Here is an 18,565-nt window from a genome sequence, read left to right as displayed (position 1 = left end):
GTTATATTCACTTATGTTTTAAGTCTTGTTTCATTTGGGGAGGTGGTATAATCCACCTACAAGTTGTGTATGCTTTTACAGAATGTGATAATTGCTCATAAGAATGGTTTTAATTGGAATTTTTGTGTCATGGATAGCCTATAGCAATCTTAGAAAATGCGTGCCTGTATTTATATACCTATAATCTGTTTTTACAGATTGCCTGTACAACACTATTTTCGAATTACTAAAGGGGTTTCTTTCCTTTTTGTTGTTCATCTGGGTAACTTAAAATATTGCTGTATGCTCAACTGTTGGCACTGTTGCAGACAACTAAAAAGCTTAAGAAAATGATTCCCCACCCACCCCCCTGAAAGCCACATCTAAAACGGCCACAAAAGGAAACACACAACTCAAATAATCTCCATGCTGTGTCTGAGATTAACTTGGACACAGATGTTTTAACTTACAGTTTGATCTAGCGTAATATATACATTTAACAAAATCCTGTTTTGTATTGCTTCTATAAACACTAAGGTCTGATAAAAAGTGTATTGATTTTTCTGCCATTTACAAGCTTTTGAAGCAGAGCTTAAAGTGCCAGTGCTCTGAGTCCCAAATTAACTCTTTCAGTAACTGCCTATAGGGTCTGTGGGGTCTCTGTGCACATGCAAGTATGTGCTGGTTTATACTTGGAATGGATTAGGATGGCAAGCCATTTGTGGTCTGCAGTATTTCGCTTGTTGGGGATAATCATTAGACTTTGTTCTTGACATTTTCTCTTAGATGATGAAATGATTCAACACTGTTCATTACTGCTCATTTCCTAACCACACGGTAATCATTATATATTCAGATACTATCTGAAAAGTTACTGTAAATATGAATGCAACATGAAAAGATTTTTTTTCACTCTGGGCCTCTAAATATGGACATATGACTTCCTCCAGCCATCAGGAATCTTTGATTTAACTGACTTTAGAGCGAGGATTATCAGGGAAGTGACTTATGCCGAATCAGTCTGGTGTAAGTCTGCTTTGCTTTCCAGGATGTTCTTGCACGCCCTTTTTGGTCTGCCAGCCAACAGTAGGACATGCAGGAGCCGTGTCCTTCCTTATGTGGGAGCATAGCAGCCACCATAATGGCAAGTGAGCATCTCCAAACCAGGATCACAATGGAGGCAGCATGGGGAAAAGATGCTTAAAATACCAAAAGGCATTTCCAGTTCATCAACACCGTAACTACTGGAAGCTCCAAAAAGTTAGCTGGAATCTTTTGTTATACAAAGTCGTGTTCAAAGTTAGACAAGACATAGGCTATCAGTAGGGATAGTTGGATCTTGTCATTTGCAAAAAATCTTCATGTGACTGACTACAGATATTTCTAAAGTAGGTATTTTCAGTATCTCCATGTAATAAAGTGATGATCTGGTTTCTGACAAGATAACTGGGAGAGGCACGATTATCGAGTCTGCATTTCTTTTATTTCACCAGCAAGATCTGTGTAATATAATGGTCAGATAAGCACATTGTTCAGTGGAAAGTTAGATAGAGTTTTAAAAATTTTGTATTTCCTAACTTTTAATTTATCATTCAAATGAATATTGATTACAGTTATAACCTATCTGTCACATACACATGTACACACAGTACACACACACTTGCCAGATAACAAAAGCAACACAAGATCTTGAACTAGAAATCCATAAAGTTTTTCCTCCTATGTATATATGCATGCAGAAAAAGGAGTGTCACTGTGTGTGCACACATGTGGAGACCAGAGGACAGCCTTGGGGGTCTTTCTCAAAAAACACCTCCCATTTTCTTTGAGACAAGGTTTCTTGTTCTGGTACTAATCAGTTAGTTAGAAGAGTCTGAGGCTGTCCAATGAATCCCAGGGATCCTCCCATCTCCACCTTGCCAGTGCCAGGGTTAGCATTGTGCAACAACATGGGCACACAGGGTCTTCTTGCTTGTGAAGTAGGCACTTTATCAATGAAGCTATTTCCCCAGCCAAGTTTTGCTTTTCAAATGATTCTTATCTGAAGATATTTCTTTAACAAAAGTTATTGAACATAAAAATCTTTTTTCAGTGAGAACTAGAAGACCTACCTTATGGAAGATTTATTCTTAAGCTACCGAAAGTGGCCTGCTGCATTGGAACAGAGCTGCTAGAATCACAGAGGGGCATCAAGTGGCCAGCATTGCTACAGTGTTACATGCTCAGAACAGGACATAGTGCATGCCTTGTCTAGGCATCTGGCTGGAAAATGGCACTGTAGAGATGTTATGGCTCTTGAAGAAGTCAAGTCATACTCTCTGCTTTAGGCTTTAAAAGTTTTTCAAGTATGTTTGTGGAGATTTTAAATAATTCACATTTTATAAGAGGAAAATAGCTTCCTCTTTTTGTCATTATTATTTGAAACTCTCTCCTTAGGTAGACAAGATGGGCCTCAAACTCACATAGATCTGCATGCCTCTGCCTCCCGAGTGAGATTAAATGCATAAACAACCACGCCCATCCTAAAATATCTTCCTTTGCAGACAACACTGAATATTCTCTCAGTAACTGTGGAGTGTGTAGGAGAGATTCTATCAACAACAGCAGAAAATGAGAGGGAGGGAGGGAGAGAGAGAGGGAGGGAGGAAAAAAAGTAGTGAGAGAGGGAGATAGGGATGGAAGGGGAGGGAGAGAGGGAGAGAGGAGAGAGTCTGAATTCTAGGTCTGCTATTCACTAGCTATGTGTGACTTTGAGCAACTTAATTTTCCTTACTGCTCCTTGGCTTTCTTATCAACAAATCATAAATAATAAAACCTACTCTGAAGATTACAGGTAATTTAAAAATGATCAGACACTTAACTTACATGATCAGTGGGTATTTGGGTCATTAGGGTCCTTATCGCAGGACTTAAAAGAGACACAGTCTAAATGTAAGTGAGAGGTAGTCTGTAAGTGAAGTCTCTTCACCTTCCTCCATGGGACCGGCAAACCTTTGGTCAGACAGTGCTCACCACTAAGGAGTTAGTAACAAAGGATGTATCAGTTCCTCTCCAATGTGTCTTTGAATTATATCCGCACATCTTTTCCACCAAACTTGCTTTTATTACCTTCAGCTGTGTACAGCTAGCACATCTCTGCAGGAACAAGACGGATCTGATTCTGCTTCTCACATCCCTGACAGAACTGTCAGTTTTATTTCCATCATGCAATCGTGGTAGCTTCTAAGGATGTCAGAACTCAATGCTTCCCACTCCAGGTTGAATTGGCACAGCTGGGACAGAAAGGAGCCATCTTTAGACTTGTGAAGTGAACAAGTTGGACTGAGAAATCATAGAGAAGATACAAATGTGGATTTCAATTTCTATTGTAAAATCACAATTATCTGAACATGGACAAGTCCTCAAATAGAAAACCTTAATTGTTTTATTGATTTTTCAGAGGCACATGAAACAGTCAGACCCTATGGTCCTTTTGTCCTGCTCTGTATTTTAACTGCAGTCATATTTCATGAAAGAGCTTTAATATTATTCAACCCCAAATTTTGACTTAAAATGATAATTAATATTTTTAAATAATTTAACTAGAAAAATTGGCAGAATGAAATTATAATGGTTATTTATTAAAAATGTGAAGCATGGTATCTCCAGTAGCTGATGCATAGATTACTTGTCTTAGAACCTTGTTTTTAAAGCAAGTAAAATATGGATTCAGCCGGGCGTGGTGGCGCACGCCTTTAATCCCAGCACTTGGGAGGCAGAGGCAGGCGGATCTTTGTGAGTTCGAGGCCAGCCTGGGCTACCAAGTGAGCTCCAGGAAAGGCGCAAAGCTACACAGAGAAACCCTGTCTCGAAAAAAACCAAAAAAAAAAAAAAAAAAAAATATGGATTCAGAGAAAAAAAAATCACAGCAGGGTAGTAGCTCACTCATGTTTTTCATTGCATTCTAGAAAGTAAGAATTTGAAGTTGCTTCTGCTTTTATTTAACATATTTATTTAAAATATTTTGGTGGATGTACTGTATATATTTTTACTCCTTTTTTCTTAGACTAGATAAAGTTAATTGTTTTCCTTAAGGTCACATGGTTAACAAGGTAGATACATAGATTTTCATTTGTTTATTTAACAAATATTTACTGAGTGCCTGTAAAGGACCAGTTACTGAATAACCCGACTTTTTAAGAAATGAGACCCAAGGATGTGAATAGTAAGTAGAGAGAAAGGGTATCAAACAAGGAATAGAGCAGGGCCGGTTCTGAGGTGCTGGGGTACCTGAACAGCTTTGTAGAACTGAACAGTGTGGTCAGAGTTTAGCAGGGCAGAAGCAGAAAGGAATGAGACACTGAGAGGGACTGAAATGTCATTAAGTCATGAGGGGCTCCTCATGTTTGTAGCAGTCTTATGCTTAAATTCAATGTCACAGACTGCTATCCATTTTGAGAAGAATGTGAAGTATTTACTCTGGGATATTTCTAATATCAGATTCTTTGTTTACTACCAATGTTTTCATTTTGCAACAATGATTGTATATCAAAATCCCAGTCCCCTTTTCTCTCTAATTTGCTTCTGTCTCATTAGAATTATGACTAAGGAGAGAGTAAGAAAGCTATGAGTTTGATGTACATACTCCTCTGGAGAAAACAATATACTTTTATAAATTCACCATTTCATGGGCTTCAGTTTCCCCACATTTAAAGAACAGTGAAAAAATATCAAACAAATATTTTTTTCAGATAGTAATCTGACTTTAAATATTTTTTAAAAGAACTTTTCAAAACAGTTACATGTAGGGCTGGGAGAGATGGCTCAGTGGTTAAAAGCACTTGCTGCTCTTCCAGAGGACCTGGGTTAGGTTTCCAGCATCCATATTGGATGCTGTAATTCCAGCTACTTCTTTTGGTCTCTTCAGGTACCTACACACAAGTGTACACATGCACACAGACATATACAAATACATATGTTTACAAATAAAATACAGCTTTAGGAAAATAATAATTACATTTAATTATGCTTTGCATAGTTAAAGTAGACACATCTTAGTTGGTAGTAAGAGCTAAACAATGGTAGGCCTGAGCTAATGGCCAAGCATTTTAATTAATATGAGCTTCTGCGTGATTATTTTATGAGCAGTTGTGGGGTCTGTGGGGCTTGGTAGGACTGGAGAAAACTCCAGCTACACTTAATTCTGTGCAAGTGTTAACTATTTCTTTTTAAATAACTATATCCTAAAGGTTGGAATTTTAACTCACTAGTAGAGCCCTGGCCAGGCATGCTTGGGTGTCTGGGTTTAATCTCCAGTGGTGTGAGAACAGAGTTAAAAGTATCCCTTGTCCACTAACACAGGCAATATGAAAGCAAAGTATTTAGTTATTGGGAATCACTGCATAAATGATATCAATAAACATTTAATGATTAAATAATCTATTCTGTTGTATTAGTATAGAATACATTATGAAAAATTATAAGTTAGACTGAAAAATACTGTTTTGAGCCCTGGGTTAAATGATTTTTGGATTTGGGAATCACTTGTAATTATTTTGCTAATTGAAACACCTAGATTCTAGACTTTCTATTTATGTAAGTATACAGTTGTATGTGAATAGGCAAATGGAAGCTATTGCCTCTGTTTTCACATCAAAGGTATCATTTGACACACAATTTTTAACTGTAGATACTATAACATGCTTTTTGAATCAAGGGATGAAAGAATAACATCCATTTTATGGAATAGGGATTACATATGTGTTAAATGCATCAATAGTTATCAGTCAGTCACTTTTCTGTCTTGAGAAGAGATTTTGTCAGGCAACAATCCCTTAAAAAAAGTGTGACTATGTGGTATTCTAAAATTATCTGGGATTGTTGAAGACTGAATAAGCTGATGTTCATCATATGTTTCAGGAGGTCAGGGCTAGGAAGCAGCAGTCATATAGCTATGGACTAGCTTTCAGACAGTGGTCAACATTGGCCCAACAATCACAAGGAGCAACCCAGGGACTCCTCTCCTTTGCTTTTGGGATCACAAGGTGTCTGTTTGCTTTAAAACATAGCTCCTTGCTAATTGCCGGGGAGTGCTGAATTGAAGGCTGGGTGCTGAGAGAGTGTTGACAGCTGTCCCGTGTGGCATCTTGCTTCCTGTAGTCCAGATCTGGTTAGCATTACCAGTGTTCAGCCTTAGCCAGGATGTGGTCAACATGCACTGGAAGGTATATTAGACACTGCCTTTCCAGGAGGAATGTGCCTGAAAATTTATATTTCACATGCAAATTTTAGCATGCAAAATTACTTATAAACTTTTTTTGTAGGCAAGGGATGATTGGTCTGTCAGCAAGGAAAATATTACTTTCCTTTCCCTAACAGAATAAGAAACTTTTCACAGTTCTTATAGTATATAATTGAAGGAGATACTATTCATTTCTGGAAGTATTTGGGGGTGCTGACAGTAGATGGTTTGGGTTTAGTTCCCTGGCAGTCAAATAACTCTAGGAGTCAAGGGAAGGAAAGATGAATAGCTGTATGGAGCTTCATAACGGTGATAGGGACACTGGCAATGCAAACATTTTGAAGACCCTAAGGAAGACATTGCAATTACCTGTTGGCTTAAAATGTGCCTACCTGTACTTAAGTACAACCATTAGTCTTTAGTTTAAAGAGCAGGGATAGAGAAAGCATGTGTAATACTTCTGGAAGAAATTTATAATTTTAACTTCTTCCTATTACTGTGGTGTTTAAAATATTGACTTCCTTTATGAATGGAAGCTAAATTGATGATGTGTGATTCCCTGCTGGATTTAAAGTTAGTGATGCTATGATAAAGAACAAATTCAGAGTGAATCTGAGGATGTCCAGATAAATCAAGTGGTGTTATTGATAGCATCCACAGTGGCATCTATCTAAGTTCTGCGAAACAAGAAAAGACATGGTATATGGTAGGTGATGATGCATCCAAGGCTGGTGTCCACAGGTTGTTTGAAAGGTGGTCTGAGAAACCCAGTCACAGAGGGAAAAGGTTAAGAGACAAAATATGTCTCATCAAGTTGTGTGAATCCAGATGTTTACTACATTGGGCTTTAGTTGGGAACCTCTCAAAACTACTCACTCAGCATTTTCTAATAACAGAGTGCCTTAAAAACAAATCCTATTTTTCACCTGACTACAGAAAGCAGAACTTATGGGCCCCCAGCTTTGAGAGGATTCACTCTGAGATGGTCCTTGTCATACAGCCAATACAGCAATTTATTTTATTTTATTTTAGTTTTTTTTTTGTACTTTTATTACAAAAGATTCAGACAGGGTTTTCCAGAGTTCAGTTGTGGATCTTTAGATTGTCATCATGTTACTCAGAAGAGCACAACTGTTTGAATCACAGCCAACGATGTCCTTGAATCATTTGGTAATAGGGCACTAATGAGCTCTGCAGACATTTCAAATTCCTTTTCCTTTCCTCCTCATCCACAATAACCAGGTGTGCTTTAATCCAGTCTGTTTTCCCCTAAGTAATAATAAACACACTCTCCACCTGCCCACCCTCCCCCCTGCATAAACATACACACACACACACACACACACACACACACACACACACACACACACACACCACACATTTATGCCATAAAAATTTTGTGTGGTGAGTTTTCAAAACTGATCATTTTAAATAAACACTAGATACTTCAGTGTTAAAAAAGAATATTGTTTACATTTTGCCCTGGGATTTCAGATGTCAGATTACTTAATAATGTCATAAACCAACATGTAGCTTTTGGAGATGAGTTGTCTGAAGCTAAGATTTACCCAGAATGCCCTAGATAGTGTCTGGTCCCATTACCCTTGAACCAGGCTTATAAAACCCTGATGCCCTTTTCTTTAGAAGATGTGATTAGAGAACCTCCATGTTATTTTCTGTGTGTGTGTGTGTGTGTGTGTGTATGTGTGTAGATGTAGTAGTTGCCCGTGGGACCACATGTGGAAGCCAGAGGTTGGTATCAGGCTGTTCACCTCAATTTCTTTCCATCTTATATTATTAATAGAAAGTCATTAACTGAACCTCAAGATTACAGAGGTTAGCTATACTGCCTGTCACTGAACTCACAGGCCCAACTGTTTCCACCTCCCCAGCACTGGAGTCACAGGTGCATGCTCTCACACCCTGCTTTTATGTGGGTATTAGGGATCTACACTAAGGTCTTCATGCTTGCAAAGCAAGTCTACTGAACCATCTCCCCAGTTCAACTTTCCCAATTTTTCTATGTAACTGTTAGAGTAAATATACTGATTTTATTTACCTACAATGTTTCCTTTTTAAAAACTGTCTTTAAGCTGGGCGGTGGTGGCGCACGCCTTTAATCCCAGCACTTGGGAGGCAGAGGCAGGCGGATCTCTGTGAGTTCGAGGCCAGCCTGGTCTCCAAAGTGAGTTCCAGGAAAGGCGAAAAGCTACACAGAGAAACCCTGTTTCAAAAAACCAAATAAATAAATAAATAAATAAATAAATAAATAAATAAATTAAATAAAATAAAACTGTCTTTAAGAAATCCACTATTCCAAAATCATGTTACATGAGCATACATAATTTTATCTGCTACAATCACTGTTCCCCTTCTCATACTTCCATGTGACCAGATCCCATTTATAGTCAAGGATCCAGTGCTCAGTGGGTCTCCATGTAAATCAAACCTGGAGATGCTGAATTCCCTGCACCCTTGACATATAGTCTTTTTTTGTATATGCCAAGAGCCCTCTGTATGTGTGACTGAACATTTTTGTACTATATTATACATTTTATTTGTAAATTGCATTATCTATTACTTATCTTCAGTTCTGCAGTGTAGTAAGTATAATTCTTGATAGAATAGAATGCTAAATAACTTAAACCCCCATTGAGTTTTATGTCTACTTTTTTAAAAATATGTCTGCCATTGTGAAGTGGGGCAGATTGTTCAATGATCTAATACCTCTTCTGTGAGTCACAGACATGATACATGTGATATGTCTGATATTTTATTTGTCTTTACATACATGGTGTGTTTAGTGTGTACTCTTGGCAGATGAGTGATGAGTTGCTACCATTGATGGTTAAATTATCATCACAGCTCTGGGGAGTTGATTTGTCATAGAAGACATGGGGATGTGGACATTGAGCAGCAGGAAGAGGATTTATCTTTTCTATGCTGAGTGGCTGAACCTGAGATTGAAGTTTGAGCATTCAAAGCAATGTTCTAGACTTCCTATATATTTTTTATATTAATCACTTTATTTTTATTATACTAATAATATAAAAACAATTTAAGTTGGTATACTTTTCATAGAAAGTCATTTTTAGTGGGAGACCTTTAATTACTATTTTTCTTTTATTGATGGTTATTGGTCTGTGTAAATTAACCTCATCTTGATTTCACATTGGTAGGTCATGTGCATCTAGAAATTATCCATTTATTTTTAACTTTTCCAGTTCAGTGGAATATAAAATTTTAAATATTTCCTTATGATTCTATGAATTTCCTCAGTGCCTTATAATTTTTCCCTTTTTAAAATTTTATTAGTTTAGTTCTGCTCTCTTTTCCTTTTGGTTAATTTGACTATGGTTTAGACATGAAACTCTGAAACTTCTATAAGAAAGTATAGGAAGTACACTTCAAGATGCAGATTCAGGTAAAATTTTTATGAGTAGGGCTTGAGGAATTTTGATAGTTATTGCATTGAATCTACAGATTGTTTTCGTTTAGGATGACCATTTTCACATTATTAGTACTACCAATCCATGAGCTTGAAATGTCTCTCTATCTTTTGTTGTCTTTTTGTTTCCTTGTACAGTGATTTTTTTTTACTTTCATTTTCTTGGTTAGATTAACTACAAGATATTTTTTTTTAAGATACTGTAAATGGGTTAATTTCTCTGATTTATTTCTCAGTAGTTTGTCATTGGTACATAGGAGGGCTACTGATTTTTGTATCTTAGTATTATATCTTGCTACTTTGCTAAATGTTTTTATGAGCTTTAAGAAATTTCTGGTGGAGTCTTTAGAGTCATCTATGTGTAGAACCATCATTAGCAAATGGAATGTGGATTCTTTGATTAACTCCATAGAGTCATAGTGTGCTACTCCAGTTTCCAACTCTCAATGACAGATGACAGATCATCCTGACAAAAACTTTAAAAAGGAAATGTTAGATTTAGTGAAATAGCAATACAAAAATCCAAAGAATCAATAAATGAAGAGTTAATCTTTGAACATATTAACAAAGTTTTGCTGACCTAGATGCTATCCAGGTTCCATTTTTGGCTATGCACTTTACAGTTGCTTATTCTCTGCCCTGTGACCAGTGTCTTATTTCATCCTTATCCCTGCCCCCATCTATACAATCTGAGCTCTAGGGGAGTATGAGCTTTGCCTATTGCAAAATCCTCAGTTCTCAGAACTGAGGACATGTAGGCACCCAGTAAATGTTCATTCTTGTCTACATTGTGCTACATGCCGTGTGAGGCCCAAGGAAGAGACATAAAATAGACTCTCTGCCTTGTAGGATATGCAATCCAGTGTCACTTTTTTTAAGATAATGTTTTACACAATCCTATTATGACTATAGAATAGTAAATGGCCAAACATTATAAGAGAAACATTTTTACAGTTTGCAGACAGCTAGTCCTTCACACCATATTTTTGCATGATTAAAATAACTAATAATTTTACAGGAACTGAGGAAGCATGTCACTCCTGTCTCATGACAACCTATGCCATAATTTCAGACTCTGTGAACTTCTACCATGTTGGCTTGTGGGATGATGCTGTGGAGAGACTTTCAAACTATATAGCTTCCTCCTCTCATGCTCAGTCACTGGTGTGATTCCCTGTGGTCTTAGGTAGAGCTAGAGAGCCCACTTGATAGGGTTGAATTGTAGAAAACACTCTTTATTCACTCTATCTAGTGAGCCAGACATATGAAAAAGCCCCTCAACAGAATAATATAATGATATATGGATACTGTAGTACTCATATGTCTAGACTCTGGGAGGCTCAGACATAAGCCAGGACAACAGAAACTTAAACAGAGAGCCCTGATGGTGTGATCAAGCCTAGAACACAACAGCATGTGAATTTTAAGCAAAGGGCCTTTGTGCTGGCCTAGAGAAGCCTTTCTGGCAAGGCAGCATAACTTAGGAATTAGGTGATCATCATTTTTCATGTTACCTTTCCTTCTTAGATAATTCACTTATCTGACTAAGCTTCTTGTAGGAATAGAGAGATACATGTAAAACAGTTTAGCTGCAAGAAATAATCCTCGTAGATAATTGCAGGACTATCAGGAATTAAGCCTCAACTTTTTCGTTTTCATCCACATTTCTTATGTATTTAATTATGAAGCCATTAGAGATGCTTAATCTTTAGCTTTGCAGTGAGAGTTATGAAGAGATATCCCTTAGAAGACTGGGAGACAAATGTGAGAAAGATTTAGTTGCCTACATACCTACATACCGTGTAGAATAAGTGTGTTTATTCTGTAAAATATATTTACGTGTCTTTGTTTGCATCAACCCGTCCATCTGGCTTTCTACTTGACTGAGATGATGAACAATTTGCTAAAAGAAAATAGTCAGTCTGCTTAGAAATATTTGTTATTAGGGAAGAAAGTTTGGAAATATAGTTTTCTATACCTGCCCTGAACTTTGTTTAAATGGACCATAATAGAAATCAGTACTTCATTACTCTACAAAGCAGGAACATCCGAATGCAGTAGGTTAGGAGGCAAAAACAGGATTTTCTTTTGTTTTCTAACTGGAGATTTGTGTGTAATGCTCCTGCACCAGCCAGACATAGTATAGTTGCTTTATGGCTGTTTTACTTCATCAATAGCTTCATAAACAATCTTGTCTCATGGATATTCATTGAACCATTAGTTCAATAATATTTACTTCTTATGTACTAAGTGCTATGAGGCAGTGGGTATATATTGGTCAAACTAAAAATTTAAAAGTCAGTTTATAATTAAACTGGAAGGGGGTATGGGTTAAATACTTCTCTAATTATAAGTATGCCAGTACATGAATAAAAATAGTACCTTAAAGGACTACTGTGTGGACAGAATTTTGAGGAAAGATGTAGGAGCTTTTTAAGTCTAGAATGAGTTTACCAGTCAAAGAGTACCTTACAGTTCAGTTTCCAGAAAATATGTAACTTTGAATAATTTTATTTTATTTTCAAAACTAAAGAGGGACAGTGTTCAAGTTTTTATTGTTTTCTTGGAAAAGCTATGAAAATGGACTTTTTTCCTTTTTATATAAAAATCATGAGGGAAATTTTAAAAAGGACCATTTTTGTTCTTCTTAAGACTGTGATTTTATCATACATATTTAACACACTATCTCTTAAATGAAGTGTGTATAATCTTTTTGCTGATATACATCAGATAAAATTATTTTCTTAGGAAATAAATAGGAAGACCCACAGGCTAGAACTTTTAAATAATTTCTGCAAGATGTAGTAGAAGCTGGGCCCAGTTTAGAGAGTATTCCCACCCTGTCATTTGCAGAAGGGAAAGGAACATAAATGTGAGAAGAAAATGTTTCGCCATACACAAATGTATATGTACATATAGTATTGTATGTGTTATGTGTTATGCCTGTCTGCATAGTTTCAGTAAATCAACCTGATTCCACCCTGCACTTTATAAGGGTATTTAGGACATGGATGGAATTTCAAGGAGCTCAAATCACTTCTGTTGTTTGTAAGAATTGATTTATGAAATAAAAAACTAGAGACCATTGTTTACAGAAGCAAATACCCATCCCCATGCTTAATGTGTCTAGGGAAATAAAACAACCAAAACTTAGTCTCCCTTTTTTATAATTTGGTACTGAAAGTGTTGAAAACTGACATATTCTATCTCTTCAAGAGCTTGTGATAATTTCTAGTCCTCAGACAAATGAACACCATCCTTCATAAATATAGATGAAAGGAATTCACCATGGTGTTAGTTTCAGATATAATAAACAAGTACAAAATTACTCTGCTTTATTCATAGAGAAAGTAGAGCCAAAACATACTGTGACCACACCTCTAGAAAAGAATCAGAAAATGGCTTTACTCCCTTCACTGGGATACTTATGGGCTCATGGAGCATGCACTTCATTGATATTATGTATATGTTATCTACAGGCTGAAGACAACTTAATAAATCATGTTATTTTTCACATCTTTCAGCAATAATGTACCTGAATTTCACTGTTTCATTTTTGAAGCAAATTGGAATTTATTAAGAAATAATTTAAAAATATCTTTAAACACTGTCATTATGGAAGAGATGCTGAGCATGGGCTTCTTGCCAGGGTCAGCCTGTGATTGCATTTCACAAACAAAATGAACACTAATCAATAATTTGCCACCAGAGTCTTAAGACTGGTTTACATTAATAAAAATACACTAAATCTGATTCCTAACTTGGGCCTTTGATAGTCTTTTTTTGAAGGTAGTAGTTTTACATGCTCTGAAAGCAAGTTTGTAGCCAAAATTTTGATGACAAATCCTTTAACTTTTCTAAATATACTTTTAAAGGTTTGAAGCCAAATAAATCCTTCATTATCCTTTGAAACACTGTCATGGGAATTATAAAAGTCTGAACTTTAATTATTACTTTTAGTGAAAGAATTTTTCCTTGAATATGTGACCATCTTTTCTTTAAATGTTAATCCTGTGTGAATAATTCTTTCCTTCATTGTGATTATACTTGAACATTGTTCAGTTATCTTAATGTGGTCATTGAAGGTAAACTGTACTTGCAGTTGGTGATTCAAATACATATCCATGAAATTATCTGATGATTTTTAGTTACAGTGAGTCAATTATTGTACTTTTTACAACTGAGTTTAAAATCAGTTACTAGATATGATCAAAAAGGAGAGTTCACAAGTTAAAATTCTTTGTCTATTTGTAGCAGGCTTTAATTTCTACCATGTATGAATTACTTGGCAAATTAATTTATGGATTATAATAATCTCAGTAGCTTGAAATAAATACATTTCCACACTAGATTAAGTCTTTAGCCCACCTACCTTTTCTCTTTGAATAAAGACAGAGCCCTGTCCTGCTGTGCACCTGGTCAGTTGTGCAATGCTGATCAATGAGCAGCTGCTAACAATGAGACTATTGTGTTTATGTAACACAGTGCAGGATCTGATGGTTAGTCTCTTGATAATGTCGAAACACTAGGGAATTTTCTCTTGCCAAGATGCTGGCTTCATGGAAAGTACTGTGTCTGTTTTGAACCAATCCTAACATATCTCTGTCAGTTGGTAGCCTTGCATTCTATAAGATCACATTAGCCTCTAAGTTGGTCTGAGGAGATTAAGGACCCAAGACATGTCCATATGGTGTGGCAGTAGATGTGGTTGTAGGACCTATTTTCTTTAGACTTGCTTTACCACCTTAACAAAAGGCTGAATTATTTTTCTTCCCATTGATGTGGGTGTGTCCTTGTATGTGCAGTCAAGAGAGGCATTTGTTGAGTGATCTTCATGCAAACATCTTGGAGTGCTTTTCAAAAGAATTTGAAAAATTAAACCAAACAGGATATGAAACTGTGCTGCCAAGCAAGTAAGTCTTTAGGCATGACTTAAATTTAGTTAATGACATAAAGAGTGAAATCTGTGAAAGGAAGCTTGGATCAGAAAAAAAGTAGACAAACATACTCATATTTTGTCTACATCTTCATTTGAGTAGCTCAAATATGTTCTTTCAGAAGTCACTTGGAAAACTTTGGGCTAAGTAAACTCCAAGGACCAGTGTTTTAGGGGGAAAGACAAGATAATAGTTCCCATATGCATAGGAATATACAGATTGCAAAACATTTTTTCCAATAGCTATTTCACTCGATTGTCACAATACCCCATCAAAATAGCTGAAGAATGAGTTTTCCCATTTTACAGATGAATAAACTGATGGCAGATAAATTAGGAGATTAAACTGAGGTATTATGATTAGAATATGGATCTTGGCTTAAATCCTGTACTTTCTTTACAGCATCATGACTTTCCATGGTGGCAAATCATTTCTGGAATGAAGCTAAAGATTCTGGCCTCCCAAAACACAGTCTCAGGAGGAAAATTAGAAAGCTAGGCTCCTCTAGGGTATGTACATTGCCAATAACAATTTCATGGCTTAACCCTTTCACAGTATTTAAAATGGCCTTAATGGTCTTCCTCTACAGTCGCCCCCAGTGTTCCCAACTATCCCCTTTGTGAAATACAAATGGAGTTATTGGACCCTCAATTTCTGTGCTTGAAAGAAGCTTTACTCAGTGAATACAAGAAGTTGGAAAAACAAATATGAGGAATTTTTTCTCTAATGCTTTTATTCTAAAGAATATTTTTTATTAATCAAATTCATTCATTTATTTTATATCTTGACCACAGTTTGCCCTCCCTCCTATTCTCCCATTCCCCCTCCCACTCCACTTCTCTGTTTCTGTTCAGAAAGGGGCAGGGCTCCCATGAGTGTCAACAAAGCATGACATATCAAGTTGAGGTAGGACTAAGCTCCTCCCTTTGTATTAAGGCTGGGCAAGGCAACCCATTGTGAAGAATAGGTTCCTGGAAGCCAGCCAAAGCATTAGAGACAGTGGACAGTGGTGGACTGCTTCTATCACTAGGAGTACCACAAGTAGATCAAGCTATACAACTGTCACACATATGTAGAGGACCTAGGTTAGTTCCATACAGGCTCCCTAGCTGTCAATCCAGAGTCTGTGAGCTTCTCTGAGCCCAGGTTGGTTGTTTCTGTGGGTTCTCTTGTGATGACCTTGACACCCCTGGCTCATACAGTCCTTTGCCCCTGCTATCACAAAAATTCCTGGAGGTTGGCCCAGTGCTTGGCTGTGGATCTCTGCATCTGTTTCCATCAGTCACTAGATGAAGGCTTTCTAGCCTCTCTGGGGCTGTGGACTGTAGTATGATATCCTTTACTTTGCAACTAATATCCACTTATGAGTGAGTACATATCATGTTTGTTTTTCTGAGTCTGGATTGCCCAACTCAGGATGATTTTGCTAATACCATCCATTTGCCCTCAAATTTCCTGATGCTATTATTTTTTAAGAGCTGAGTAATAATCCACTGTGTAAATGTACCACATTTTCTTTATTCATTATTCAGTTGAGAGGCATCTAGGTTGTTTCCAGGTTCTGGCTATTACAGACAATGCTGCTATTATATAATATTGAGCAAGTGTACTTGTGGAATGATTAAGCATCCTTTGAGTATACACCTAAGAGTGGTACAGTTGAGTCTTGAGGTAAGTTGATTTCCAATTTTCTGAGAAACTTCCGTATTGATTTTCAAAGTGGCTGCACAAGTGTGTACTCCCACCTTGTTCCACATCTTCTCCAGCATAAACTGTCATTAGTGTTTTTGGTCACTTAAAGAATTCTTCAATATCAGCCGGGCGGTGGTGGCGCACGCCTTTAATCCCAGCACTCGGGAGGCAGAGGCAGGCGGATCTCTTTGAGTTCGAGGCCAGCCTGGTCTCCAAAGCGAGTTCCAGGAAAGGCGCAAAGCTACACAGAGAAACCCTGTCTCGAAAAACCAAAAAAAAAAAAAAAAAAAAAAAAAAAAGAATTCTTCAATATCCTTAGCCATCAGGGAAATGCAGATCAAAATGACTCTGAGATTCCATTTTATATCAGTCAGAATGGCTAAGATCAAAAACACTAATGACAGCTTATGCTGGAGAGCAATTCTTAATGAACTTCCTTCCCATACTGATTGTGTTAGTCTGCTGTAAGTTGCTATGAAAATAAATACTGAGATAACTAATTTGAATGAAGAAGATATATTTTAGGTCATAATTTTAGAAGCTTCAGTACATGTTTGGTGGGTCCATTGCTTTGAGCTTTACAGGAGAAAGAATATCATAATAGGAATGTATGGTAGAATGGAGCTGTTTAGATCATGTTAGTGAGAATTAGAAAGAGAGGTCTCAGTATCTTCCTCAACATATGACCCCACTCACCTAACTTCCTCCAGTATGCCCCTGCGGCGCGCTCCTCGGCCAGCGAGGAAGAACGACCACCATGCGAGGATTCTTCTCAGATCACACTTTATTGGAGCGCCTCTTGATTAAGGGAGAGCGGGAGGTGAGGGGCCCCGAGGACTAAACTGCAGCTGCTTATATAGGGAATCAGGCAAACGTGCCGTACTGTGATTGGGTCCCGCCAGAAGGCAAGCACGGGGAGCCACGGGATAGGCTGAGGACATAAGGCCAATTACCATACTCGTGCATCATAGCCAAATATGGAGTTGTTTACAGCTAGGCTACCAGGAAGCCAGTGCCATCTTTGAATAGCGGCTCCCTACATGCCCCCTCCTAAGGATTCCCAATAATGCCAAGCTAAGAACAAAGCCTCTAACACAGAACTTTAGATGACATCACAAGTACAAATGGTAGCAGTGAATTTGACCTAGTGCAGTTGTCCTTGAAGCTCTAAAGATTTTGTGAACTATACTGTTTTAGGCAATGCATAAGGGCCTGATGCCAGAGCTGTAGGTTACTATTTGGGTTGATTCATGAGATGAGACCCATAGTGTTAGCTTTGTAAGGTACATTCAGATGTGACTATGCTACTACACAGCTCATGTTGTGTTGACGTTGTCTTTCCTTTTCTACTGACAACATCATTTCTCCTCTGAGATATGTACTTTTAAAACATTTACTTTCTTTGATAATGTTATTAGAGCCAGACAAATCAAATCTGGGAAAAGCAGTTTTATGATTCTTAATCTCTTGGCTGAGCACACAGGGTTGAACACAAGACTAAGCAATTGTAAGTAGCTTGTAGAGAAGTTCACTCCAGCTGAAAAGAAGCCCAAGCAAGGAAATGAACAAATGAAAGGACACCACCAGGACAGGAAGTGTCAGGAAGAAAGCCCATAGACATAAGAATGTTACTTTTTAATTCTATACTCCAATATTTCTTGCAGATTTTACGTTTATGCTTGATTGAAAAATATTAACATCAATACTTCTGCTATCTTGCTTTAGCCAATGACCACAACCTATCCAAAAGATTTATATGACTTCCACATGTCATTTAAGCATTTAAAAAAGGAAGATAAATCACCCTATGTAGAAATACCAAGGGTAAAAGACAACCAGAGCACTAAGCATCTCCACATTGGCTGCATTCCCTAGTCTGGTCTCCTGTATTGGTGAACAATCTCTTGTCCTTCAATCTCTCCAGTGTGGAGTTATTTCAGGCTCTTAGTGCTAACCTTTGGATACTGCCTCCCCCTTTGAGCCCATATATATTTCAATATCTCTTTGCCTATTCCCTTTCTGTTCATTTTCCTCAGCTTGGCTTAGTTTTACTTAGCCCTCACCTCTGGATTTGCTGAAACCCTTCAGAGTATGGATTTAATTATCAGCTTTTCTAATCTTCACCCCATGACTGTCTAACCTTGCATTGCCCTGTATTCTTTGTCTTTATACAATCATATTCTTGATCATTTTGTTTTTTTGGGGTGCTTTTTTTTTTGAGACAGGGTTTCTCTGTGTAGCTTTGCACCTTTCCTGGAACTCACTTGGTAGCCCAGGCAGGCCTCGAAC

The 18,565-nt window shown here is 37.3% G+C and overlaps 1 protein-coding gene across 12 annotated transcripts in view; it reads left to right on the top strand.

Annotated features, from left to right (window-relative positions):
• Sugct (succinyl-CoA:glutarate-CoA transferase) overlaps nt 1–18,565 on the top strand; it is a 727,080-nt gene that overhangs the window by 414,441 nt on the left and 294,074 nt on the right. Inside the window, exon 13 of one of the 12 annotated variants that reach the window (XM_015998704.3) lies at nt 14,987–15,093. The exons of 10 other annotated variants lie outside the window; for them this stretch is intronic. In XM_015998704.3, coding sequence (XP_015854190.1) covers nt 14,987–15,082 — 96 coding nt within the window. In that variant the 3' untranslated portion in view covers nt 15,083–15,093. Of the gene's footprint in view, nt 1–14,986; nt 15,418–18,565 lie in introns of those variants that run through there. One more of the 12 variants, XM_076572954.1, reaches the window with a different exon arrangement.

Source organism: Peromyscus maniculatus, chromosome 5 (genome assembly GCF_049852395.1).
Source record: "Peromyscus maniculatus bairdii isolate BWxNUB_F1_BW_parent chromosome 5, HU_Pman_BW_mat_3.1, whole genome shotgun sequence".
In the NCBI taxonomy this organism is placed as follows: domain Eukaryota; kingdom Metazoa; phylum Chordata; class Mammalia; order Rodentia; family Cricetidae; genus Peromyscus; species Peromyscus maniculatus.
Note: the sequence above shows the minus strand (reverse complement) of the source record. Positions and strands in the feature narration are given on the sequence as shown.